This window comes from Nelumbo lutea, chromosome 4 (assembly GCF_056320005.1).
Source record: "Nelumbo lutea isolate HS-2025 chromosome 4, American lotus-T2T, whole genome shotgun sequence".
In the NCBI taxonomy this organism is placed as follows: domain Eukaryota; kingdom Viridiplantae; phylum Streptophyta; class Magnoliopsida; order Proteales; family Nelumbonaceae; genus Nelumbo; species Nelumbo lutea.
In genome coordinates, this window is record NC_142687.1 from 87,542,260 (window position 1) to 87,554,854 (window position 12,595).

General features: G+C 40.1%; 1 protein-coding gene across 2 annotated transcripts in view; it reads left to right on the plus strand.

The window, feature by feature from the left end:
* Positions 1–357: 357 nt before the first annotated feature.
* LOC148861588 (cullin-1) overlaps positions 358–12,595 on the plus strand; it is a 29,057-nt gene continuing 16,819 nt past the window's right edge. The window contains exons 1-4 of one of the 2 annotated variants that reach the window (XM_088982458.1): positions 358–651; positions 1,157–1,333; positions 1,447–1,546; positions 2,961–3,146. In XM_088982458.1, the coding sequence (XP_088838584.1) occupies positions 1,194–1,333; positions 1,447–1,546; positions 2,961–3,146 (426 nt within the window). In that variant the 5' untranslated portion in view covers positions 358–651; positions 1,157–1,193. The remainder of the gene's footprint in view (positions 652–1,156; positions 1,334–1,446; positions 1,547–2,960; positions 3,147–12,595) is intronic. The other variant, XM_088982457.1, reaches the window with a different exon arrangement.

Consider the following 12,595-nt stretch of genomic DNA (forward strand, 5'->3'; position numbering starts at 1 on the left):
CAACGTGCCAAACAAGTATGTAGACACGAACAGAGTCTGACGTGGCAAAGACATACATAACACCTGGCAGCCGCTGGGTCGGCTGCCAAACCCGGCCCAGATAAATTTAACCCGGGGCTATATTAACACGTCCAGACCAACAGGTCCAACACTCCAATTTCATCTCGTGGGCCCATTAAATTTTTTTTTGATGGATCCTCTGATGGGCTCGAACTCGAAGAAATCTGTAACGATTCTCCTTGGATCTATTTAATATCCAATAATCTAGGATTAACAGGTAATTTAATAAATCCAACACGAGATTTATGGAAGATTATTAGGATAGATAATTTGTAAAGAATCAGATCAGATATATATATATATATATATATTAATAAGTAAAATTAACAGTAATTACCCGGTTCAAGGTATAAGAGGAGAAGAAAATGAGTGAGGAGCAGAGAAGGAAAGACCGAAAGAGACCGAATAATCAAAACCTCTTTGGATTCATCTGCTTCTGCCCTTTAATGAACTTCCGTCGGAAGTCCTTCGCCAATTCAAAGCGGCGTTTCCATCACTCGCGCTACTCCGCTTCACCGTCTCTCTCCCTCCGACTCTGGGTTTCTGCTTGATTGCTTGCTAGGGTTAGGGTTAGCGTTTAAATCAATTTAGGTATTCTCAATCTCTTCGCTCTCTGAATTCTTATGTTTTTCTTTTTCTGATATATATTTCTGACCTGGTTGTCTCGTTTTGCTTCTTTCAATGGAAAAATAATATATTTTTTAGTTTCATTTCGTTTTGTTTTCCTCTATTTTTTGGTCGATTTGCACCGGATCGTTTCTCGTTTCTCTGCAGTATTTGTTCGTTGTTAGTGATTTTAATGCAATGAGGTTATTTCCCCTTTTTTTGTTAACTTAAAGTTGCACTGGGGATTTTCTCTCGATCACCGGAGGGTTTTGATCAGGGCATTGTGTTATTCTGGTTTTGATTCAGAAGATTAAAAACCTAGGGTTTGTTTTGGTATGAACTTCTGGGTGGGTTGTCTGGTGTTGAATTTGGAGGATTTGCTATCTTTTTGCTCGTGTAGTTGGAATATACAAATAAGGTATTGGTTACCACCGACTCTTATTAACCGTTGTATTCCGGATTGTAATGCCTGTTAATCAACGCTTTGCAGTAGTTAAACTGGAAAAGGAAGTCTAGAGGGTGGCGACATGACAATGGCTGAGCGGAAGACGATTGACTTAGACCAAGGATGGGAGTTTATGCAGAAGGGGATCACGAAGCTCAAAAACATTCTAGAAGGGCTTCCTGAAACACAATTTAGCTCGGAGGATTATATGATGCTCTACACGTATCCTTTACTGCTCTTTTTAATTTTATCCTTTTTTTTTCTGTAATGCTTAATTACTCCGGTTTATATGGTTCTCTTCTTCATGCCTTGTCTTCCTTATTTTTTACCAACAGAACCATCTACAATATGTGCACTCAAAAACCGCCCCATGATTATTCTCAACAGCTATATGATAAATACAGAGAATCCTTTGAGGATTACATCACTTCAATGGTGAGGAAGTTCCACATTTTTGGTATTTAGGCATATATTGAATTTTGCTTATTGGTGATCTGCCCGTGCATTTTGATTGTAACACTTAATAGAGTTTATAGAATCAATTGGCTGTTTTTGGTCTTTATGTCTTTGTTGATTGTTTTCATCCCCTGATTGTTTGCACCACAAATTTGTAATGTTCCTCTCTTACTACCCTACTTATTCAAAGACCCTGACTTTGGTTCTTCAGAGCAAGCCCATTTGGATGTAATGGGCTTTCATGATGGAACTTCAGAATCCTTTTGTGAGGGTCTGGTTTACTGGGAAGATATCAGTTATCCTTTCATTCAATGCAAGAACATTAAGGGATATATAAGGGACTAAGTTCTTTTGGGTAGGCTTATGGTCAATTGCATGTCTATTTGCATCTGCTGTGGTTTTTGGGATGAATTTCAGGCTTCTTGTCAGTTACCAATAGTTTGTTGGTGACATCAGAAGGGCTTCTTTATGAAATAATGTTCATTTTTTTGAGTGTGCAAAGGAAATTTGAGATATATTGGAAGTTGAATAACAAAACCTCTTCTTGGTGAAAGCCAGAAAGCAGATGGTGTCAAACTTCAATAGAAGGTTTTTGGATAGGTGGAAATTGATAGTGACTTTTTTGTGTTTCTTTTGATGGATAGATGAAAATTGATGGTGGCATATTGCAATCAGTATTGGTTTTATTACGTAGTTGGTCAAATAGATATTTTATGCAAACTGCTTAGGTGGTATTTTGCAATGTTTCAGTGGAATGCTTCTGGCCTTTCCATAACATTAAAAAGTGACTGTTTACTTCCTGGAACACCAGAAACACTCCATTGGAACGTTACCATTGGTCACCTAATTCTTTATTAATCAAAAAGTTTGTTGCTGACCTTACTGGAACATATATTGCTTGAAATGTGCTTATTTAGTACGTAAAATTACTGTTTGCATAGTCATTAATATTTTTTGAATACTGTCGCTAGTGCTAAAATATTTTTTTGCTGATTCTTTTTTTTTTTTTTTCTGGGGTTCTTAAAAACACAATTTATATGTTGGCAAAATGATGGATGCCTTTGACTTTTCTTGGAACCTTTTTTTCTTTTTAATTTTCTTTCTTCTTTCTTTGCCCCAATAGGGCTATGATGTTGGTTCGCTGCAGCTTGAGCAATTATTTCCCATATTGCATTAGAAAGTGTCCTGATGGAATGCAAATTGCTTAAATGTTCTTTATGTTTGTTTGCTCATTCTTTTAACTAGCTAATTGTTTGTAACATGTTTCTGTTCCTTTATATTCATCTTCAATTTTTTTAAATTTTATTAGTGTGATTCTTTTAAGTTGGAAGGAAACATCTGTGATTTGCCTCTACATTCTCATAAAATTTATTGGAGATTTTGTTGTACTCAGGTATTGCCATCTTTGAGAGAAAAGCATGATGAATTTATGTTGAGAGAGCTTGTGAAAAGGTGGACGAATCATAAGGTCATGGTCAGGTGGCTTTCCCGTTTCTTCCACTATCTTGATCGATACTTCATTGCGCGGCGTTCACTTCCTCCACTCAATGAAGTTGGGCTGACTTGCTTTCGTGATCTGGTACACAACAAGTTTATAATATGACATAATAATTGTTGAATAACTTAGTCTTATTTCAGTTTAGTGTTGCAAGGGCACATATGAAATTGTACTTTATTTTATCTTTTGAATGGTTGCCCTAGCATAAATATTAAAAAGGCTAGTGCCGCCAGTTGGCTCTTTTCTCTCCAATCTCTTTTTCCTTTTTTCTCTTCTCCCTCTTCTCCTCTCACTATTTTGAGATCGTACTGCATCCTTACCAAGAAAACATGGTATCAGAGTGTCAGATCCAATCTTAGGAGCAGGGTGATCAGTTTGTTTCTTCCTTCAACTACCTTATTTGTCTATTTGTGATTGAATCAAAGGAAAGAGGTTTCTAGTGGACATGTGAGGGAGCTCACTGTGTATTTCTTCCTCTCCTCTCCTGGTTGTGAGCCCATAAATCATCAAGGGGAGGGAAGCTGAATGCTGTGAGAGTTTTTCTCCTTCTTTCTTCCTCAGCTTTATGGATTGAACTGGTCTTTTTTTGTACCCAGGTGAGTGGGTTATGTGGGTCTAATGACCTGTGACTGGTGTAAGAGTGTTTTCTCTCAATATATGTGGGTCGAGTGATCCTTCTTATGCCCTGAAAGGTGGGCTGTTCAGGTCTGTAGTTCTGTAACTTCTGTGACAACAGTTTTTTCTTCTTTAGTTCATAGTAAAACCTAAATTGCTGTGGAAAGTTGATGAGTATTGTTGGAGGGACTGGTCAAACCTGTTTTTGATATGTTTTTCACATCTGAACTGGTTTATTAGGGTTGAAATCTGAGAACAAGTTATGGTGTGTGATCGGTTTTGATTACTCTGTGTGGGAACAAGCTTTTTTTGTTCCTAGAACTGTGGCTGAACTAAGACTTTAACCTTGTTTGACTGAACTGTGAGTCTGAACTGAACTGAGAGCTTGTTCTCTGACTGGATTGTGACTGAACCGAAATCAAGTTCTCTGTCTTCTGAGGATTCTAGTATGTCTGGTATGACCTCTAGTCAGAGTGGGATGAGTGGAGGTTTTGACATGAGGTTTTCCATGGCTAAGATTCCCTTTGATGGCCTCAATTACCTAGAATGGTCAAGGGGAATCAAGCTCTACATAACGGCAAGGGGAAAAGTGGGGTATATCAATGGTAGTGTTAGAGAACCTCAGTCTGGAAGTGTGGAACATGATAGGTGGGACTAGGAAAACAGCATGGTGATGTCATGACTGTTATTGTCTATGCTGCCACAAGTCAGAAATACCTTCATGTGGGCAGAAACAACTCATGAGATATGGGAACATGCTAAATCTACGTATTCAAAACAACGACATTATGCCAAAATATATTAGTTCAAGCTGCCTCCTCAACTTGTAAGCAAGGGGAGAGGAGTCTCACTGTGTACTATTCAGATTTGACTTCTATTTGGAAGGAACTAGATCACTATTAGAATATAGACTGGAAATGTGATGCAGATGCCAAATCATACAAGTCTCTAGTTTCCCAACAACGAGTGTTTGCCTTCCTCTTAGGGCTGAATTCCACATATGAATCTATCATGGTTCAGATATTGGGGAGTAGAGATCTCCCATCAGTGTAAGAAGTATATGCTCTAGTACAGTCAGAAGAGAGTAGACGGAATGTGATGAATAATCCTGAGGGAGAGTAGATTGCGTTAGTAGCAAAAGGGAGTGTTGCTACGGGTGGTGGTAATTCCTTCAAGAAGAGTGACTTCTAGAAGAAGTTGACGAGAAATTTCTTATGGGAGCCGGGACAAGAAAAAAAAGGATCACTTGGTTAACTGGCAAATTGTCTGCAGAAGTAAAGAAGAGGGGGTTTGGGACTTGGGAGGGTAACTAGAAAAAATCAAACCCTGTTAGGGAAATGGTTATGGCGATGGCCTTTGGAAAGAGAGAGATTGTGGCACGAGGTGGTGGGAAGCATTCATGGGAGGTTAGAGAATGGATGGGATGCTGGTGTATCGAGGTAAGCTAACCTAGCAGCACCTTGGAAGGCTATTCACAACACCCTTCCTCAATTCCTCAATTTTATCAGGTATGAAGTTTGTTCTGGCAACTCTGTCCTTTTTTGGGAGGATATTTGGGTAGGAGACACACCGTTAAAGGATTTGTTCCCTTCGTTTTTTTCTATTTCTTTGTACAAAAAAGATGTGGTCTCAAAATTTGTCTCACCTTTGGGAACACCTTAGATCCTACTTGGGATTTTGGGTTTTGTAGAGTTCTAGGGGTTGATGAAATTGATTCTCTTTTTGCTTTGCTTGGTTGTCTTATTCATGTTTGTTTGGATACCTCCAAGCCAGATAAGAGGGTTTGGACTCCTAGACCCAATGGAACCTTCACTTGTGCTTCTTTCTTCAAGTCCATCTCTCAACTTTCTACTCACCAACCCTTTCCGTCAAAAGAAATTTGGTGTAGGCCAGTTTCCCCAAAAATTATGGCATTTTGTTGGGAAATATTCCATGGGAAAGTTAACACTTTAGATAGCCTACAAAAGAGAAGACCTTTCCTCTGTATTTCTCCTAATTGGTGTATCCTCTGTAGAGCTGGTGGTGAGGATTGTTACCATTTATTAATATCTTGTCCCTTTTCTACAGACCTTTGGGCTTGGCTACTTTCGTTGTTTGGGGGTAGTTGGAGTCTACCAACAGAAGTTCACATGCTCTTCAACCATTCTATCTTTTATTGGCCTACAAAAATAGGGAGAATGATGTGGAGATGTGCTCGTGCTACTTTGATTTGGACTCTTTGGGAAGAAAGAAATCTTAGAATCTTTCAAGAAAAGGAAAGGAGCAGCCAGGATTTGAAAGGCTGTGTGTTAAATAGGGCAATACATTGGCTGAAGTTCTTGGAAATCTATCATCAATTCTCCTTTAATGGCCTATGGAGAAATTGGTCAGCAGTAGCGAGGTGTTCATCTCTAAAGGACAAATCAATTACAAGCTAGTCTCCTCCATCCGAAGGCTCACTAAAGTTGAACTTTGATGGAAGTAGCATGGGTAATCCAGGTTTATCCGGAATGGGGGTGCTTTGAGAAATGCGAAGGAAGAGATTTTGTTGCTTTACTCAGGTCCCTTGGGATTTGGGAACTCCATCAGGGCAGAACTCTTAACTGCTGTACAAGGGGTGCAATTTGCAAACCAGCTGGGGGTACAACAACTAATAATTGAGGACTCCAAAGTGGTGGTCGGTTGGTTGAAAAATTCTGAAGAGGCAATGTGGCGATACAAGAATGAAATGAAGAAATTTAGTTGGTTGACAAGGAATATGTTGGTCACTGTACAGTGGGTGGGGAGATCAGCAAATACTTTGTCAGATATGTTAGCTAAGCAAGGGGTAAATAGGGAAGAATTATTTTGGGCTCAATTGTGATTCTTGTTTTTCTTTCCTAGTTTACTTGTAAGATTCAAGGAAGGACTGCAGCTCGCGCCTCTCGCTGGGATGATGTATGAACTCACTCTAAATTTGCTTATGAATCAACAAATTTATTATTATTCATAAAAAGAGTGACTTCTAGAAGAAAGTTGATGACAAAGATAAACTATGGTGTGCACATTGTTAGAAACCTAGACATACTTGGGATACATGTTGGGAGTTTCATGGGAAGCCAAAGTGGGTTCAGGAGTTGAGTAAAAAGTTTGATCAGAATATTGATAAAAAAAAGTCTGACTAGAATAAGAAGCTAGGATGGTAAGGTCAGAGGAAGTTTAATGCAACAAACTTAGCCTCTCAAGAGCCTCATTCATCTACCACTGCTACGAGTCCTTTTGTGATTGATCCTGGGGAAGATATCATTAATTCTTTCCGTGACCATTTGGAGTTGTATGGGAGGGCAATCCGCTAGATGGATTTTGCTTCTTCCCCCTCGTCTTCCTTTGCATCTACATCAGGTAACGGTAATTCTGCCATAGATTTCCATGTGCCTTCTCATTTCTCAGACTCTCCTTGGTTAATAAATTTTGGAGCCTCGAACCATATGACGAGTAAGTCCAATTGTTTTCAATCTTATCATCTATTATCTGGTCGAGATAAGGTGAGACTTGCTGGTGGTTCTTTTTTGCACTATAGTTGGGCAAAGAACCATCACCCTTCCTCTTGGACTCACCTTTCCTGATGTTCTACATGTTCCTAAACTACCTATAAATTTGTTCTCTGTTAGTAGTATAACAAATTCGTTAAACTACTTAGTAACCTTTTTTCTTCCTCTTGTATGATACAGGATTTGGCCTCGGGGAAGATGATCGGTAGAAATCGTATGGTAAATGGTCTTTAAATGCTGGAGAATAAAGCTAGTCTTGTAGCTATTGAGTCTAAGAGTCTATCTTGTAAGAGCCAATTCCATTTATGGTACAGTCTTTTGGGTCATTTATCTTTTGAATCATTGAAAATTTTATTACCAGATTTATTTAAATTAGTGTCAATGTCGGATTTCACATGTCAAACTTGTTGGTTGAGCAAACATTGTAAAAATCATTTTACTTCAAGAAATAATAAATTTGGTTTTCCTTTCCATGTTGCTTATTCTGATGGCTGGGGCCCTGTTACTTTATCATCTGAGTTTGCCTATAAGTATTCCATTATGCTTATTGATGACTACTCCCGATATACATGGGTGTATGCAATGCGGTCTAGAGATGAAGTACCCAAAATCATTAAAGATTTTCAACGCTCGATATTCACTCAGATTTAAACGGAAATCCAAATTTTCCCATTAAGTAATGCCAAAGAATGTTTTCATAGTGATATCGCGGAGTTTTTTTGTTTCGTGTGGATCCATACATCGTAACTCTTGTGCTAGAACCCCCCAACAGAATGGTGTTGCTAAAAGAAAAAACAACCACCTCCTTGAAGTTGCTCGTGTGTTATTCATACACACGAATGTTCCTAAACGTTTTTAGTTGGATGTTGTGTTGTGTGCTGCCTATTTCATCAACCGAATGCCATCTCGCCTGTTAGGATACAAGCCCCCCCACCCCCCCACCCCCCCACCCATCAACTTCTATTTCCCAAGGCTCTTCTCTTCTCTGTTCCTATCCGTGTGTTTGGTTGTTAGGACCTATCTCCTACTCGTGGTAAACATTATCCTCGTACCATTCCCTGTGTATTCTTGGGTTACCCTTCTTCCCAAAAAGGTTATCGGTGCCTTGACCCTGTTTCCAAGAAATATTGTCTCTATAGATGTGTTTTTCTTTGAGAGCGACCCTTTTTTCCCGGTTTCTCCTCAGGGGGAGGGTAGGGTGGAGGAGAAACCAATTCAGGTTCTCCCCCCTCTGCCTGACCCACCCCCCTCCGTGTCGTGTTTTTCGTAGTCGCAAGGACCAGCTAAAATTCAAGAGCTGTGGAGCAACTTGAAATCGTATCGCCAACATCATCAGATTCATTGGGGACAGATCCTATCCAACTAGGTACTATCATTCCTATTGATGTTTCTGATCCCCTTGCTATTGATACTTCATCTGCTAATGACCTAGACATCTCCATTGCAAAAGGGAAGAGAGTTAGGTCTTGTACCACCAAGCATCCTATTTTACTATTTTGTATCTTATGAGAACATCTCACCATTTTTTCGTGCTTTCATTTCTTCCACTAACAGTGTCCCTATCCCTAGAAATGTGGTAGAAACTCTTTTAGTATCTGAATGGACAGATGCAATGAAAGAAGAGATAAATGCCCTATATAAAAATGGTTCGTGGGAGTTAGTGGATTTTCCTGAGGGTAAGGAACCGATAGGGTGCAAGTGGGTGTTCATAGTGAAGTACAAGGATGGCACAATAGAAATGTATAAGGTTAGGTTGGTGGCAAAAGGGTTTACTAGGTATATGGAGTAGATTATGCAGAGACTTTTGCTCTAGTAGCTAATATGAACTTTATTAGAGTTCTTTTCTGCCTTGCAGCAAACCTTGATTGGTATCTTCATAAGCTAGGCATTAAAAACACATTTGTGAATGGAGACCTTGAGGAAGAGGTGTACATGGTACAACCTTCTGGCTTTAGTGCCCTAGGCAAAGAGCAGAAAGTGTGTAGGCTAAAGTTGTATGGTCTAAAACAATCACCAAGAGCTTCGTTCAACAAGTTTCATCTGGCTATACAACAGATTGGCTACAAATAGTGTCAGATTGACCATACTCTATTTGATGACATAGCGATCACATGTGACTGGAAGGTTGAAATTCAAAGGCTAAAGGATTTCTTAGCCACTCAATTTGAGGTGAAGGATCTAGGTCCCCTTTGGTATTTCCTTGGAATATGTAAACAGACTGGGCTTAATGGGCCCTAGCAGCCTTTCGTGTGATATCCTTTATTTTATCTTTTATTTTATGTTGATGGGCCTACTATTTGTTATTATTTTATTTTCTTTATGTAACTGCCAAGCTGGCCACCCACTTAAGGGTATACTTGTTGTCATCAATTTTTTAGAGATTAATAAAAATAGGGTTAGAGGAAAAGGGTGGTTAATTCGACTTCTTCTCTTACCTCTTCTCTTCGTCATCTTCTTCTCTTATACAATTATTCAGATATGTTCTTTTCTGCTAATCACTAAGTTTAATCTTGATATTAGAGGACTGATTTACATCTTGGTATCAGAGCAGGTTCAATTCCTCTTCCTTCTTTTTTCTTTGTTCATGTACACTCTAAAATCAAGAGAGTGTATGGAGAGATAGGTTCTCTATAGTATAGAGAATCACTTGCCTAGTTGGTAGAAGGGTTTGGAGAGTTTAGTTCTGGCCAGATTTTGCCAAGAAGTGATGCTGTTTTGTTGCTGCTCAAAACCCTAGCCGACTAGAGATTTTTGAGGTTACCAGGAAAGGTGAACCTCGGGTGTGACACTCTGTGCTCGGAAGGTGTTTTGTGACTGCTAAAGGAGGGCAGTTCAGGTTTGGAAGAGTTTGGGTTAGTCTGGTGGGTGCGGTAGTGTCTTCTTTCTTCCTTCCATCTGTTGGACGGAGCAAAACCCTAGTTTTTCAAGCACCCAAGTTCTGGTTTGACTTCAAGTAAGTTTACATAATCAAAATTTTCAGTTCTTTGATTTCCGTTTGATTAATGGAGGCATACGAAAGTGAGTTCAAGCAGGTGCCAGTTTCTGGACCAGTTTTAGTAGATTCCGTTTTGATTGGTGTTACCACAGTTAAGCTAGATGGGACGAACTATCTTGCTTGGGCACAATCTATAAAAATCTATGTTTGTAGGAGAGGAAAACTCGGGTATCTCACAAGCAGCGAGGTGAAACCCAAAGAGACAAACCCTGAATTTGAAAGATGGATGCAAGAGAACTATACTGTTATAGGATGGTTAGTCAACTCTATGCAACCCCATATGAGCCAATACTATCTCTGGATGTCTTCGGTAAGGAGATATGGGATAGTGTAACTGAGACCTATTCACAGAAACTGAATGCAGCCAGAGCATACAAATTGAGAAGTGATGTGAAGAACTTGAGACAGGGGGAGAAGAGTGTGGCAATCTACTACTCTATACTAAAATCCCCATGGCAGGAAATTGATGTTATGGAGACAGTGGTGTGGGAGAGTAAAAATGATGCTGAAATGTATAAAAAGCTGGTGGAGAGAAAGAGGGGGTGTGAGTTTCTCACTGGACTCAACCCTGAGTTCAATATTATCAGACAAAACATTTTGGCTAGGGATGAGGTTACTCTTTCACAGGCATATGCTATGATAAGTAGTGAGGAGAGTAGGCGGCAGGTGCCGTTGCAGAGTTCATCTACAGAACATTTTGCACATGCGGGAATGAAACCGAAGGGCCCTACCGAGAAAAGAGAGCAGATGTGTGAATATTGCAAGAAACCACGGCATACGAAGGACACCTGCTGGAAGCTTCATCTTGAACTTCTTCCTGATAGGTTTAAGAACAATAATAACCCTAAGAAGGGCAGTCAGGTGGGAAAATCCAAGACTACTAATGCTGCTACAGTGCTTGAAGGGGAAAGTAAGGAAAGCGAAGAAAAATCAACTATTGAGTAGTTGGCTGCAATGAAGTTGGATTTTGAGAAGTATGGGAGGCTCCTAAATCACCTGGAAGCTACGGTTTCAACTCACCCTTCCAACAGTACATCATCTTCATCGACTTTTGTTCACTCAGGTACTTGTACTTCTGTGAATCATGCTTCAGCTTCAAGTAATCATAAATACCCTTGGATTATTGATTCTGGTGCATCAGACCATATGACCAGCCTATCTAACCTGTTTTGCTCATATCACCTCCTCTCTGGGAAAGAAAAAATATCCCGTGCTGATGGGTCCCTTGCCCCCATCTCTGGTAAAGGTGATATAAAGACCTCTGACACCCTGTTCTTATCTTCTGTTCTTCATGTCCCTAAGCTTAATACAAACCTCTTATCTGTTAGTAACTTAACAAAGTCAATGAATTGCAACATAACTTTCTTTCCCACTCATTGTGTTTTTCAAGACCTGCAGCCTCGGAGGATGATTGGGAGTGGCCATGAGGCACAAGTTTGAACCTAATGCTCATAAGTGCGTGTTTCTGGGATATGCTTCCACACAGAAGGGTTATTGCTGTTTTGATCCAGTTCGTGGCATCCACTTTGTATCTCGGGATGTCACTTTTGCAGAGTCGACTCCCTTCTTTAGTATTCCTCCTGAGGGGGAGAAATCTGACGAGTACTTTGTTATGTCTCCAGCTGTTCCCCTTTCCATCCCTTGTGAGTCCAATCATGGGGTGTCCACCTCTTCCACTGGACCTACCCTTGATGTCCCTGCTCCCCCTCTTGCTTCTTTTCCTGCTCTCCAAAGGTGGTACCGAAGGCAGAGATTTAGACATGTGCAGGTTCCTTCAGAAGAGCATCTTTCCACGCCCATCATTCCTAAGGAAACAGGTCAGCCCTCTACTGACCCATCTCAGACTGTTCCAGACCTTGACCTTTCTATTGCTCTTCGCAAGGGCAAGCGGAAATGTGCAACCCATTATATCTCCAAACACATATCTTACAACCTTCTCTTCCCTTCCTACTCTTTTTTTTTTTGCCTTTGTTTCTTCCCATGTGATACCCAAGTCTGTATCGGAAGCTTTATCTCAAGCTGAATGGAGGAAAGCTATGATGATCGAACTTGATGCATTGCATAAGAATCATACCTGTGATATTGTGGACTTGCTGGAAGGGAAGGAACCAGTGGGTTGTAAATGAGTGTTTACTATTAAATATCACTCTGATGGCTCTGTTGAGTGGTTTAAGGCTCGGTTGGTTGCTAAGGGTTACACCCAAATTTATGGCATTGACTATCCTGAGACATTTGCTCCTGTAGCTAAGATGACTTCAGTTAGGGTTTTACTTTCTCTAGCAGCTACTTTTGACTGGCCCCTACACCAGTTCGATGTTAAAAATGCCTTCTTGAATGGAGAATTGCATGAAGAGGTCTATATGTCTCTACCTCTAGGAGATGAAAGGCAAGGTGTGTAAACTACACAAATC